This window comes from Falco rusticolus, chromosome 1 (genome assembly GCF_015220075.1).
Source record: "Falco rusticolus isolate bFalRus1 chromosome 1, bFalRus1.pri, whole genome shotgun sequence".
Taxonomy (NCBI): Eukaryota; Metazoa; Chordata; class Aves; order Falconiformes; family Falconidae; genus Falco; species Falco rusticolus.
The window spans coordinates 81,591,212-81,606,722 of record NC_051187.1 but is presented as its reverse complement, the minus strand read 5'-3'; the positions used below and the strand labels follow the sequence as shown (position 1 = coordinate 81,606,722).

The window sequence follows — 15,511 nt, the reverse complement described above, 5'->3', positions numbered from 1 at the left end:
TTTGATATCTTACATTGACTACTGAGGTGCAGTCAGTTTGTAGTGAAGTGAATAGTTTGCTTGAGGTCCTCTGAAATAAGAGAATTCTGTGCAAATTCTTGAGCATATTACCAGTAGTTGCTCAAGTTCCACCAGAGAAGGCAGGCAAACAAGTCTGATAGTCATTCACTGTTTATAGCTAGACTTTGGTTTTTTGGGTTTGCTTAGCTCCTGTAAATGTGCGGAACTATTACTGGGGTTTTTTTCCCGTTCACTACTGATTTCTCTTAATTGTGCAGGACCTTAAAGTTACAAACTTTGTCTGGCTTTAAATTAAAGGTAGTTCACACTTTGATATATGGTTGCCAGTTTCTCAGTTGGTTCACAGCTTTAAAATAGACATAGCTGTGTTTAATTTCAAATTCATGTGAAGCTAAACTACCTATCAGTTAAAACCAAATTACCCTACCACCTTCGTATGCACAGCTGTTTTTCATATAACCTTCACTGTATTTTTGTGAACCACTCTTTCTTCCTTTTTGTTGCACAGCCATGTGAATTCATGAACTTCTGGGCAAGTCTTCATTTTCCTGAGTTTTGGTGTCTAAAACTAGCGTTTAAAGTAGTGACCATTTTCAGTACAAAGCAGGTATTCCATGGCTTCTAGAATTCATGAGCCTGGCTTCCTGCAGGTTTGTCCTGTAGCTGATGTAAGCTTTATTCTGAGTGTCCCCTCTGTGGAGAAAAAATTCAGATCTTTCCAGTGTTAACTCCAGTGAGGGCAGGTGTTAGAGTCTCCTGAAAACAAGATGCTGCTAAGGAGAGCAACCTGGCATGGGGTGGGATCACCTGAGAATTTGGCCCCCGACAACTCCTCACACTGACCAGAGAGTCTAAAAGCTGTTCGGAGGGGATGTGCATGTACATGCTTGAGATGTTCTCATTAAGAACCCTTCTTGGAAAATGGAGCTGCCATACAGGGATACAGCTTTTATGTTGGCCAGGAGTATGTATGTAGTAATAGTCATCTTAAAAGAATCCTTATTCTTCATAATATTTTATACCTTAATAATGGGAGTTCTGTGCAGATTCATAGGGTTGGTAACCTCCCTCCCTGGAGGCACTTGCAGCTTAAAAAGAAGCAGTGATATTTTAAAAGCTATATATATGTAAATCGGGCAGAGCACAGGGTGATGGATAGATGTATTCTTTGTTTAGTCTCTCTGATTCCACTTCAGTGTCCCCAGCCTTCATGTGCGCTTTTCTCTAATTGTAAATGTTTTTCTCTAAAGTTTTCACCGTTGTAATGGAATTACATAGTCTTTTTATGATAAAGTTCATCCCGTGCTTAAATAGTTAACTTTCTGGTATCTGGTTAGTGACTGTTGAATAGAAGGGAGGATTAGTTCACTTGTTAGTTCACTTTAGTCCCATAGTTTTTGAAGCAGAAGTTATAAACCTTGCCTTGTACTAGAAGGAAGAAGAATGCTTATGTTGTGTTCTCCCTCTTTAGTGTTCAGATAATTGTCAGTAATACTTAGAGTTCTCCTTGAACCATTTGAAACCTTTTCAGTACAATTGTAGAAGCCTAACTAAATGAAGGCTTGATGTTAACCAGTCTTCCTACCCAACATCAGGTATTCTGCATTTGTAAGCAAGTTGAGGCAGGGTAATCTAGGCAAAATCATTATGGTTACACACGGGAGGCTGGAAGGTCTGTGATGAGTTACGGTTTGATAACAACACTGAAATAATCTGTGCAGTGCAGGGTTCTCCTATGCTTCTGCAGTACTGGAAGTAAAATGTCAATTGCTTTTTACAATGTGAAAACTGAAATTGTGAAATGAAGGAAGACTTTACAGTGTTGCAAAAGATGGTAATTAAAGACTTTAGAATTGCTTTTTAATTTATGTACAAAGAAAACATTTACCATGATGCCCAATGCTGTGTCAGCTGGAGGGGAGGGTGTAAGGCAACAGATTTCTTGCTTCAGCTTTTTTCCATCTGCAAAACTGGTGGCAATATTTCTGTCAAATTGTGTGTTCACATTTCCTTGATTTTATATACAAACAAATTATGTAAGAGGGGCTCTTTGTAGCAGTATATTAAATCTTAATGCTGTTTTGGGAACCAAGAATGACAATGGTTCTGTACAACCTACTGCCTATGCAACTCTGAATTGCAGAATACCTTCAGAAAACTGTTCAGGATCAGGGTATTAATGGGGATTTTTCTGACTGGAACATGAGATACTTAAAACTGCTAATGCTGTTAACTGGTTTCCGTCCATGTAAGATGTGGCAGACAAGTAGTACTCAAGTACTGGCCTGTGTAGAAGAGCTGTGCTGGTTTTGGTTAAGCCAAATAATCCTCTGATACTCCATTTTTCTATTTCCTTAGTCCTAGCTAATGAAATACGCCATCAAGAGTAGGCACTGCTAAAAAAGGAAAATAAGAAAGCATGATTAGATTAAGAAAAAAAAAATCACCAAAAAAACCCCACAGACTTGGGTGACATGAGCACTACTTGTTTTTTTAAAGGTTTATTGCCTGATTGTTGTGTTATTTTTCTTTTAACCAATCTGCATGATTAAGCCTTCTAACTACTTTTTATCAAATGCAAAAGCTGTTTCTCTCCCTACGAATGGATTTCTTAATGCTCTTTTTATATTGTTCCCTAACTTTCTATCTAGTCAATGGAGAAGAAAATCCTATTGATTGGTGCAATTTAAATGTGATTGTTAGTTCTGAAAGAAACTCTTTTAACTGAAAACGTTCTCCTCTGTTTTCTGGATACCTACTGTCTATTTAACAGAGATGGCTGCCAAGCTTTGACTTCTTTTGGCAACTGCAAATCTGATTAGCATTTCTGTACCAAACAGAACCTTTCTTCTTTAAATTTTCAGAAGGAATGTAGGAATTCTCTTCTTATTTGAGATAATTGTCTGCCTCAGCAACGACTGCGATCTTTTTGCTCATAGTTGAGGGTTGCTGTACTAACACCTGACCGATAAATGCTTATAGTTGGAATTGTCTTACTAGCTTATTGACTTAAATGCCACTCTTATGCTTTTTTTTTGTGTGTGTGATGAAGCTTAAACTATGAAAAGCTAAAAAATTAGATTGAACCAGTGGTTTGTTTCTGCCTAGCATATCCAGTCTTTTATTTTTTTTTTATGTAGGAGAAAATGCTTTTGTTTTAGTTTGGTGTGAAAGCAAATGCTGTTTGTTAAGAGGACATATAGCTCAAATAAGCTTGAGGAGACCTATGAAGATACTATTTTTAACACAGATTGGATGGTCTTTCTATTCAGCAGCTGTATGGAAAAATATGCAAGCAAGATAATGACTATGGCTTTATTATATGTCAAATCACTTACACAGATGAGTTACATGGGCAGCAGGTATTTATATGGTCACCTTATCACACACAGGGGAATAATGCACTTCTTTTTTTTCCACTTGAGTATATCATCAGATGAACTTCAGGCTGCCAAAAAGGATTGCTCTCATGTTTTTATTAACAACAAAAAAATTGTTCTTGTGGAATAAGTTGACATTCTTTCAGTCTGTTTGCCAACACATTGATTAAATAGATTATTTTTTTATCCTTAAGGGAATGGGAGGACTCGGTGAAAGTCGAATCTTAGTTTTGTATTCTTTTGGTGGTATCATGGTTTTGTTGCTGTGATCTTACGATCTGTAAAATACAGTTACATGTCAACTGCTACCACTGTGTCAACTCACATTCAAGTCATAAGAGAAATCTTTAGTAAAGCTGAAGCTCGTGCTGCACTTCAGAAATACATGTGGCCTCTTCACATTTCTGTGAGTAGCCGTTCTGACAAACCTAACATGATCTGGTCCACTTCTCAGTATTGGACTACTTGTATTTATAAGGAAAAATTGGCAGTTGACATGCAAGATGGGAATGTGATATGCCTGATGCTGCTATTTTTTTTAGCTTTGTCTCCTGGAAGGTATGAAGTCTAAGACTAAGTATATTCAGCTGTTCTAACAGCAGGAAATGCCATCTGAGAGTGGTTTTGTTCACTAGAGCTACTGTAACATTTGTGATATTCAGCATTTCGGTTATATAACTTTCAGCATTTTGCTGTGAAGTCTACATAAAAATGAACTTCCTCAAAATTAGAGTGCATACTAAACAAATATTGTAGTATTGGATTTCTATTTGTGTATTGAATTATGGTTTCCCACAGCATATTTTCTTCAGCAAAGTATGAACTGTTGTAGTATGGCACATTTATGCACAGCTCTGAAATTACTTCTGGTGGTGCCAACTCGGAATGGATTCAGTTTCATATCATTTGGGAACATCTACCTAAGTCTTTTTCCAGTGGAAATATATTGGGGGAAAACAATTTTTTGATACCCTACTAGATCTTGGATTGTATTCAGTTGTGTTTGTCTTGACTGGTATGAATGTGTAAAGCTGCTAGTAATTACAAAGTAGCACAGCCATCTTACAGGCTTGCTCTGGGCAGATTTGGTACCAGATTGCCACTTTTTCTTCAAAAACATCTGCTTCTGATAGGCACTTGAGGAATCTCATGGCTCCACCCCTTGCCTAACTGTTTTTTAATGTAGATACTTTGTTTTATCACATCAGTGTTGGATGTAAACGGAATTCTTGTAAGCAGTTGAAGGTCTGGAGCTTTCTACATTAAGCCAGTGAGAGAAAATATATTGGACACTTCAGACCATTGTAGGACTTGGCTCAAAACTGAGTTACAGATGGCTATGTAAAGTAGGTTTAGATACTCTTTTACATAGTTCTTCCTCATTTCAGCAAATGTTATATTGTCATGATCCTGTTGACATAGTAGGCCAAGCTTTGAGGAAGCCAAATACTCCTTGGCTTGTATGAAGTGCACAAAGTGATTGTGGGATCTGGTTACTTTCTGTGCAGAGGTCCTAGGTTTGATCTTCACTCCTTTTTTTTCTAGTTATGTTGTGTAAATCATCTCAGAAAAATACTGTCACTATCAGAATATCTTAGTGCATGGAAAGGCAGTCTTTAGAATATACTGTAATCTCTTTTTGCAAAGTACTATCCTAAAAAATGAGAGGTCTCAAGAATGAAGTCTTTACCTCTGTATTCCAGTTCTGTTGAAGAGTGGGTTGCTGTGTGAAGTATCAGTACAATTTAACAAGACCTGCTTTCCTTTTTGTTTTTGAAGGACTTGGTAAATATTGAAATGTTTTTGACTGCTAAAGAAGTGGAAGAGTCATTGGAACGACAAGAGACTATGACTTGCTTGGCTTGGTGTCATGATAACAAATCCAGGCTCAGGAAAATGAAGGTATAAAGATGTAACATGTTCATGTTTTGCTTAAATTGCTTCCTCAGTGTTTTCTTGGATATTTGATGTGGTTAATTTGGCTTAAATTACAGTTCTTGAATGAGGACTTGTAAGGACAGTAAGTACAAAACTCTTCTTTTAAGAAGGCATAGGTAGTTGGAACTGAACTAGCTCATGCAAATGGCAAACCTGAAACTGGGTGATAGGTCATCTTATGGATGCAAGTGTTGTCTCAACAAATTGTACTCAAATATAATAATAATAATATTCAGTAGCTTGGAGTGTGATTTACAAATGTCTAAATGCAAAACTATGTAGCGTCTTGGTATATGTGAACTTATATCTGTAACTCTCTGTATCCTGAGAATCTAACTCAGTTTTATAGGAAGGTATCTTGAGAGATTAATTGGTATACCTATGTCCTCACATTTAACACTGAGAGGAATTTCAGAAATTTTTGTCGTGGTATTTTTTAAGTGTTGTATATAAGAAAATAAAACATGAGTCAAGAACTAACTTTCTGTGAGAAACTACTGTTGAAATGTTTTTTTTAAAGTAAAAGCAGAGTCTAATCAAGTAATAAACACAGTAAGTCTTTCTCTAGCCATTGAGTACCATGACCTGAACATGCTGTATACTTGTTCCTATGCAGTTAGCTGGTTTAAACTTCCTTGTCTCTTAAATTCTGCATTTCAAAACGCGCTGTAATCTTTTATAGGGCTTGCAGAAATCTGTTTTTAACTGATATTAACCAAAATCCCTGCCTCCCTCAAAGGTGTTTGTGTCTTATTTTTTTTAAGCTAAGCGCTTTCTTTAACCAAAAATGTTTGAGTGCACTTAATGATAAGCAAAGAGTGACGTTCTCTGTCACTCAGGGCCGCCAAAATGAGAATGAACCGAAGATGGGACGCATAACTAAATCGGCCAGTGATTACTCTAAAGAAAATGATGATCTTGTTATGGAAACCATTAAAGGAAAACCAGAATTGGTATGTAAACACTATTGCATAATTATACTGCTAAAAAATCCCCCTTGTGTAATCTTAACATGTTAAGTAATATAAGAAATAAAATATGAACGTCTTTTCATCACCAACTTTCAACAAAGAATAAATAAGGAAAATCTTCCCCATCCCTCTTTTTGGAAAACAACAATGAAAATCTTATTTCTGCAAGCCCTAATTTCTTTTTTTAAAAAAAAAAAAAAAAAAACAACAAAACCAAAACAAAACACCCAAACAGAAAATAAAGCTAAGGCTTTGAGAGATCAGAGTTGGAAGAAGAGAAATCACTATGCTTCTTTTTGAAACAAATAAACATCTCTTCTGTTTCTGTTTGTGTAGCTACTCATCGGTGCTAGTGTTCTAAAATCCCAGCCACCACCCTAATGCAAGCCTAATGTAAAAATTAGACTGTATGGTGGCCTGGGAAAGCACACAGTCCTGTAGTCTTCACAGATGTGAGCTCCTGTAAATAGCTGCTGCAGAGTTGCTTGAAGCTTACATTGTTCAAATGTGTGGATCATCTGATTGTCTAGGACTCTTCCAGTTACGCTTGTCTGCAGAACTCATGCAGCCATGGGCTTGCATCTTACTTGAAGATTCATTAAAAACAAATCACAAACTCCAAAGATTGTTTTGGGATGTGGGTTTTTCACCAGTGAAACATTTATATGAAATACTAAGCCCTAGGGTTTAGTATCTTTAACGATTAAAAAGCTTGATCAATTTTTTAGGAGGAACAAACTTAGCTGAAATTCTAAAGGGGGGGAGGGGTGGGTGGTGTCTGTAGATTTGAATAACAGGGTGTTTTAAAATAAGCCTATTTGAACAATTCAGAAAAAGCAGAAAAGAAATTTTTATTTTTTGCTACAGTTGTTGCAATGTGTGCATTAGTCACCTCAGGCAGTTAACTGATAGAAATATGGAGTTGTTCAAATTCCTATTGAAGTCACTGAGGAATTTTGATATTACTGTGCGGATGGACAATAAACAAAAGGCAACTATTCATTAGAAGCATGGGGGAAGGAAAAAAAAATTTGCCAAATGGAGCAGGGTAACTGAAGGAATCCAGTTCTTACCAAGATTCAGATGGCTTTGGATTTTTATTGTTTCTTTAAGGTAATAAAAGAGTTGACTGTGTCCCTATAAAGAAGCATAGTGACTCATTCTTTTATGGGGGGAGAATCTTTTTCCTTTTAATTCCACATATTCAAAGTTTTTTTATAGATTTTGTGAACTGGTGATGGAATTTGATTTAAAGGGACACTGTCAACTTCATTAGGCTTCAAATTTTACCTTTTTCCAAAAACAGGTAAATGCCACTTGGTTTTCTTGTTTGAGACTTGTTTCCAGCATGGCTTTTAGATGTTTGACAAGAAGAGCGGGATAGAAGTTTGAAGAAAGGGAGGGAGGGGAGGGGTTTGCAGCAACTTAAACTCTGTGCTGGTTTTTGTTAATAATGGGGACTTTCAAAATCATGTTCAAAGATCTCTTTCTTCCTTGCAGTCTTCTGGGTAGACCTCTCTTGTCTAAGTTACCACATAGTCCCAAACTTCTGTTGAATTTACAACTTTAAATTGTAAGAAAGTAAAAAGAAACCTGTTACTCTCACTTGCATCTCAGGTAACAATGCTTTCAGTCAGGGAAAAGTTCATCCCCGCTAAATACTGACATTTTGCAGAAGGCAAGAGGAGGTGGTTTTTGTTTGCTTTTAGGGAATTCTGTGCTGATGTCTTGTCCGTAGAGTCAGCATTTCAACTTTTTTTGCATGAATGCCTAAAAGCAAGCAAACAAGGTTGCATGTTATTAACACTTTTTTGTTGTGCACATGTGTACTTAACATACTGGGCAGTGCAGTTTTGGCACCATCTAAGACCCTGTCTTGTCTTTAATCTCAGAGCTGTCTGGAGTTCAGCCTAAGGATTCAGGAGTTCATTGAACTCATTCGACAGAACAAGAGACTGGATGCTGTGAGGTATGAAATTAGAGTGCTTACCAAACAATTTTCATAACATGATATTATGCTTCATTAGAAACATGTGACTATTATTGCAACACCCAGAAGTCCCACTACTGTAAAGGCTCTTACTAGTGTTGTGATCAGTGTTTGGATTTAAGCTGGGGTTTAATCTTTTTTAAAAGACAAGGTATCATTCCATGGATGTATCTTTGCATCTCTTCAAAAACCTAATGTTGTCGCTGAAACTCCACACCTTACTCTTCAAATTTAAGGTTTAGAAAATTAATGTGTTTCATAAAACAATTGTTTTTTTCTCGTGGCATACAATGTTATGAGCTTATTTACCCTTAACTAATTTTCAAGAGGTACAGCTAGCTTCTCATAGGAACTCATTGCAGTTTTAATCACAAAAAATACTAAAAGGTTAATGCTTCAATTTTGACTGAATTCTCTTCTGCTTTACTGCCTTTGTTAAGCTTCTTGTTCTACAAGTTATGCTTTAGGCTAGGTTCACCCTTTGTTTCGAATGCATAGTTTGGAATTCTGTATTGTTGCATATATGAGATGAACAAGCTTATTATGTTACCCCACACTCCCTTCCCCTGCCCCAAAATGAGGAAGCCAACTTAATATCCATTTTCACATCTTTCCAACTAGTTCACTGGGGCCTGCTTTGAGAAGAAAGTAAAACTGCCCACAGTGATGTGAATCAGTAACAGAATTGGTCAGCCCTAATGACTACCTGACTTCAGCTACAAGACAGTCTTTCTGGCAGTACTTATGGTATTGGCACATGAAGCAATTTATGCATTTGAGTGAGTGGTCCTGATTTAAGGTGTTGGAATAATGTTCCAGAATAACATAGGAAACTAATTCTGCTGAAATGAGTGGAATTTTGATACTGGGACTATAAAACGTGTTGATAAGCAGTGATCTTGCCAGCCCTGCAAAGTGTCGTGCAGGTGGCAGCGCTACTGGAGCTTACACATGGACAAGGGGGAGAGGAACTCAGGGCAGGTGCTGTTTTATAAGTATTTAAACCTAGGGAGAGATGACAAGTTTTATGGCCAGACTTGGAGCTTTGCCTCATACATTCATTCTGGTGATAACGCTGTTGCCATTTAAGTTCTGACAAGTTTTATGTTAAGGAAGTTGCAAGTCTACCTACCTTTAAAACCATACTAGGTATTGCAGAAATTGAATCCAGTGGGAGGCTTTTATTTGTGGCAGAGCTGCTTTTTGGTCAGAGGAGCACAGAACTATAGAAAACATACTAAGTATTATAACATAAGCACAGACTGAAAACATTTGAGTGCGTTCCCAAGTTTTAGATATAGAAATTCTTCTGTAGGGCAAACCATGTAACCTTTCTTGAATAGAACAGGTGAGACTTAGTTTAAAAACAAGAACAAGAAGAAAGTAGTATAAGTATGTGGAGAGGCCAGTCTAATACTAACAGCACCCTCAAAATTACTTACCTGAAGTTTTAGGGTTATTTCCAGCTGTTCTTTCTAATTTCATTCAAATGTGTTGCTTGCTTTGAGCTAGCTCATATCATTCCTATTTTGCCCTACTTATACCTGAATCATCTTTGTTTTGGTCCCAGCCAAATGTTCAGCCTGAAACTGCAGCTAATTTTAATGCTAATAATTAAAGAAAACAAAACACCTACATACTAGCATTTAGATATGTGCACTTACCCTTTGATAGAGTTCTCAAATCCGAAGGAATTGTCAGGTACTTACGAAAAGGATGAAAGACACTAAACTACATTATCTGTTATCTGAAGTCCATGGTACTCTTTATATCCAGCGAATACTGTGCCTTTGTGCCTTTAGCTTTATCCTCCATTGAGTTTGCTGCTTTGCCAAATGTGCAGTCATGCATCTTAGCAATGAGTAGTCCATGCCCTAAAAACTATTTTCTTTGAGCTGCAGCTTCCTTATGCGGCTTGGAAACCAGAGGGCAGGCATAGAGCTGAAATAAGGAGGTAGGCTGAGAACTGGGACAAAGCAGATAAAGTCATTCTGTATTTTATTGTTGTCACTGGGTATTTGTTTCCCTCTGATCCTTTTTCTACATCAGAACTGGTAAAAGTTGCAAGTTGTCAACCCTCAAGAAGACCCAGCACTCTTGATGTGGAATAACTCATACTGTCATAGCCTCTGAGGTTTAAAACTTGCAGCTTCTGTCTGCATTGCAAATAGGCATCCATATTGACTTTTGTTAGGGGTGAAGCATGCATATTCCATACAGCTATTAAAATTCAGAGTTGACGTATATTTTATACGCAATTATAATTTGCCTGTCATAACAATGCTGCTTTAACATCATAACTTCTTGTAAAATGAAAAGGAGCTACAGAAGTCCTCCTATATCTTAATTCTCTCCTCTTTAACAGGGTGAGTTTTGATAATTCTGTGCATCCAGAGTTCAGCATATCAATGCTTTCCTTAAATAACGTGGTTTAAATGTTAGTTTTTACCATTTCGTTCCACTTTGCTTCAAAATAAATATGTAATGAATAAGGGAATATATTTTTGGGAAGGTGTAGCATAATTTTCACTGCTTCTAGCAAACCGTTGCAACTGGTGTTTTTATTAGCTTGCTTCTGTTAAGTGCCTGCAGCAGGATTCTTTCAGCATTGTGTCCGTGGTGCAATAAATAGGTCAGGCATCCATTAGAAAGCAGAGAAAGAGGCTGTTTACCAAATAGTTTCCTGTACAAGTGGAACTCAGAGAACTGACATTTTGTTGAAACGCAGCTGGTGTTTAAATAAGTTTGAAAGCTTTGCTTACTGCCTGCTGAGAACCTCTGAAGTGACATACTGCTTTTAGGTTAAAATTTAGTGAGCTTTAAAATTATACATCTCACTTAATAAGTGAATTTCTGTAGCTTTTTAGAATGAGTACAAATGAACCGTTCTCTAAGGCAGCTTATCAGAGTAGTCTTGAAAGTGCAAGTTTCGGGAATGTATGAAAACTGTTTCTTGAATATGAAGAGTAAATATCTTAAGCTTAAGTACATCGCAGTGTTTTGCCTAGTATCATTAGCCTTTACCACAGTCTTTTCAGGTTTGTTTTTTTTTAAAGCTCATACCTATTACAGTAACAATGAATGACTGATGATGCTAATTTCACACTTTTGGGGCTCTCATTATTTTCATTCTGGGAAATCTGACAGCATTCTGACAGTGACACAAGACACTTTACTCTTGTGGGGTGCCAGAGATAAATAGAGTTCTTGGCTAAAACCTTAACTAAACACCCTGTGCAATTCTTATGCTTGGGATATAATGGACAAAATGAGTAAATAAAAATAACTGATGTGCAAAGTTAGGAGAAAGCGGGCACAGTATTCATTTTAGTAAACTTCTCTCCTACAAGGGTGAATAAACACAGTTCTGTGGGTTTTTTTTTATTGTGGGGTGGGGGTGGGGTGGAACAGGTACATAAAAAAAAGAACTTTTGAGCACTGAATATAAATTTTGCTGGTAGTCATAATGGTCTCCAAGATAAAGGCATTCAGGCGTTGGTCAGACTGAGCAGAAATAAGTCCTTGCGTGATAACACCTTATGGCTGTGTTCAGTTATTGCTACTTCCTGATAAATGTTTAGTCTTGTATTCAGGCACATGTAGATAAGCACATACATAGTATACAGTTTATATACATTAACAACTTAATGTACCCTTAGCAGACAGTAAACTGTAAATCTTCAAGTCTTCTTAAATATCCTTCCATTCGTGGATTTGTCAAGTGCAGTATGTCTGCTGTACCTGCATGGGCTAGAGGAACAGCTACTTCAAGCAAAAGACTTTGTCCCCACAGAGTTTACAGAATCATTCTGGCATTTGAAAAACAAAATTTTCTACTTATTACTTTGATTTGTCACAAGAACTTAGTGGTTTCAGTGATGGTCCAATGGTCATAATTGTAAAAAATTTTAGCCCCCTTCTCTAGTTATATTGACAAGTGTGTGCTAATGGTGGTAAAAACATTGTAAATAAGCATTGTAAGGTTCATAGATAGCTCCAAGACCATAACATTGGCACAAAGAGGTGGAAGTAGCTGAATGAAAAGGGAGGGGGTGAATAATGGCATGAGGGCAAATAAGGTGTTATTTAAATGTTGTGCATTTATGAGTACTCACATAGTACTGTTTCTTGCTTCCCAATCTAAACAAGACTTCAGAGTGCTATGAATTACTGAATATGCTTCTCTTTTAAAGGGTATCTTGCTTCATTTTAATTTGTTTGCTCTGAGGATGATGTTTAGACATTAATTAGCCTGGCAGGCTTTGTGCAAAAACTTCATTGATTTCTTAAGGGGCACAGGTGGAAGGGATGCCAGGAGATGGAAGACAAACAGAAGATCACTTTAGAAAACCTAATTCCTTCTGGCAGCACCCAAACCAAGAAAACCTAATTCCTTCTGGCTGCACCCAAACCAGCCATCACATCCCAGCATGTTCAGTACTTTGCAAATGATAAAGTGTTGGATTGCTGAGCACTTCTTTGAATGGCTAGCACACACACAGGGACTATATATTACATATGCACAGAACAAAGCGTTAACTCTGTTTTTTCTTGAACGCATACAGTAAGTGTGGCCAGTATTTACCCTGAGCTGCAACAGGCCTTGCTGTAAGCAAGGGGGATGTATTGTTGAAATGCTGTTTGTAAAAGCAAACTGTCAGGGCATGATGGGAATAGGACCACGGTGCTAGTGAGGCTGGCAGAAATCTGAAGTACCAGTTCTGTTTTAACATCACAGGACACAAGTGGACAATGATAGTTCTTAAGAGGAATTTTGTTTTCCTCTTCTTCCTACATGCGTACATAGTAATTTAGCTTAACTGGTAGGTCTGAATTTTTTTGCTTTGACTAAGTTTTCTTTTAAATAGCTATCACTTTTGACTGCACCTCTGCAGTAGTACTTCAGTTTTCTTTCAGTATGTCCAAGCTGCCTAGTCTCTTTTCTCAGGCCATGGGGTTTGTACTTCTGCTTTCAGAACAGTAATTACCTGGGGAATAATATTTACATTTCTGAATTGCTCACCCGAAATAGGAAGTTGGGTGGAAACAGTCTGTCCCACATAACTTCCATTGCTTCCTGGTTTGGGTGGGAGAGGAAGTAGGAGTACTGAAGCACTGCTAAAGAGACTGTTCTCATGTATTGATGACCTAAGTGTAATTACTAGGACACAGAATTGGGGGTGGGGGGGGTAAAACACCCTATCTAGATTTTTTTTCCTCTGGATTCAACCCATGAAATGGGCAATTGGAAAATACTGTGTATTCCTGAAAGTAACTTCTAACTGTAAATAGATTTTCAACAAGAGTTTTTAAAATTTAAAAAGAGCAAACACCAAGTCATCTCTGAAATACTCTGGTATCTTCCCCATAATACAAACTGTGGAGAAAATACAGCATAGGGAAGACTTTTCTACACTGAAGCAATGCCAGAAATTCAATATGGTGCTGATTCCGTACTCAGTCTACTATGCAACATCTGTGCACCACAAAATGGGAGCTTTTAGCAGAAATGCTGAACTAATCATCCAGCTTAGGCTGGAGGGTTTTCCAGCACACTTAAGCTCCACTTGAAAATTGATGGTCTTAGGAAGGCTGTATAGGGGAGGCTTTCATACAATGATGTGAAGCAATTGAATATCATTATAATCTGATCATAATTCTTTGATTTCTTAGTACTAATTTCCTGAAAAATAATGAAGTTTGTGGTTTTGTTTTTAATAAACTTCTGTTAATTCTGTCACTTCTTTGAAATATCCAAGTTTTCAGCCTGTGTGTATCTCTTAAAATCAGTATATGTTGAAGTACAAAAACTTGTACTGAAATTCTACTTAATTTTATTTCCCTAGCAAAAAAACCCTGCTCTTAAGGTGTTTTCTACTTAATTACCCTGCAATTTCTTGTAGTCTGCACAGACAGTGATACTGCCTTCTAGCCTATACAAAAAAAGTAATTCTCTCAAATATCAGTATAAACAAGGTAGATATTTGAACACCTTGGTTTGGAATAGCTGATTACCAGACTGCGTTTATCTCACTTGTGAGCGTATGCCAAAAGAGTAAGTGCGATACATTGAATGTGCATAAGCAGAGACGTTTCTTCTAATAATCATGGATCTGTCATTCTAGATGTAGGTGAGGTAAGAATTCATGCTTCTGTAGGAAGTTCTGGGGTCTAAGAAATTTAAGTGTAAACCTGCTAGTTCTTAAGGTTGTTCTTACATTCACATTTGCAGGGTGTATTTTTTTAAGCCCTTTAAATGTGTTACCTTTTGGAGTTAATGTTTTGAGAACAGGATATAGAGGGGTTTTTCAGAAAGCTTACATAATTATGTAAATTTACTTGATTTAGAAACAAGGCTATCTAATAAAGGTATGAATTCTATATTTCAGACATGCAAGAAAGCATTTCAGTCAGGCTGAGGGAAGCCAGCTGGACGAGGTTCGACAAGTGATGGGAATGTTGGCCTTTCCTTCAGATACTCATATCTCCCCCTATAAGGTAATGTTCTGCTTGAAATTCAGTGGTACAGTAGAACAATAAAATAACATGTTGAAGTTCTTTTTCCTTGCAGGAAAATGCACTGATAATCTGAATATGAAATGTTTTTCTGATCTTACTTTATAACATCCTCCTTTATAATAGTCCTTAATTTTAATAACCAGTCCTTGCCTCCATGTTAATCCAGGTAGTATTTGTATTGTTGTAGTTAGATCTTAATTATAACAGATCCACACTGAGCTAGGCTTACTAAAGATCTGTGGGACTAGAAGTCTGATAAGCAAATGCACAGCAAGAGGCAGAAGGTGGGGAGGTACAAAGGAAAATCTGAGATAGTTTTGTTCGGCATACTGGCTAAGCTGTGGCCTTAATACACTAACAGCATTTGTTAATTCTGCTTCTCAAATTGCTGTTTGTGTGGTGCTTGGGATGAAGAAAGGGAAGATTATTTGAATGATCCGAAAGCAGTGTTTTTGATGCTTAAAAATGTTTATTTGGAGTATACACATTAATGTAGATATTAGTGGTAATACCTACATCTAAACTTGAATCAAGCAAAATTCATTAGTTTTTCTACAGATTGAGTGCGTTCTGTGGTCATGTTCTAATTGCTTTTTTTTTTAAACTTGGCATTGGAAGCCAAAGGTAGACAAGAGCTGCGCTGGCAAAGCAAGACAAGAATCCTGTGAAATGCCAAGCCAGTATGTGGCAAT

General features: G+C 37.1%; 1 protein-coding gene across 5 annotated transcripts in view; it reads left to right on the top strand.

Moving 5' to 3' along the window:
* Nucleotides 1–15,511, top strand: part of MAEA (macrophage erythroblast attacher, E3 ubiquitin ligase) — a 54,325-nt gene that overhangs the window by 32,875 nt on the left and 5,939 nt on the right. For 3 of the 5 annotated variants that reach the window (XM_037386949.1, XM_037386941.1, XM_037386955.1), the window contains 4 exons: nucleotides 5,181–5,303; nucleotides 6,179–6,292; nucleotides 8,203–8,279; nucleotides 14,690–14,798. In XM_037386949.1, coding sequence (XP_037242846.1) covers nucleotides 5,181–5,303; nucleotides 6,179–6,292; nucleotides 8,203–8,279; nucleotides 14,690–14,798 — 423 coding nt within the window. The remainder of the gene's footprint in view (nucleotides 1–5,180; nucleotides 5,304–6,178; nucleotides 6,293–8,202; nucleotides 8,280–14,689; nucleotides 14,799–15,511) is intronic. The other 2 variants (XM_037386969.1, XM_037386962.1) reach the window with 1 other exon arrangement.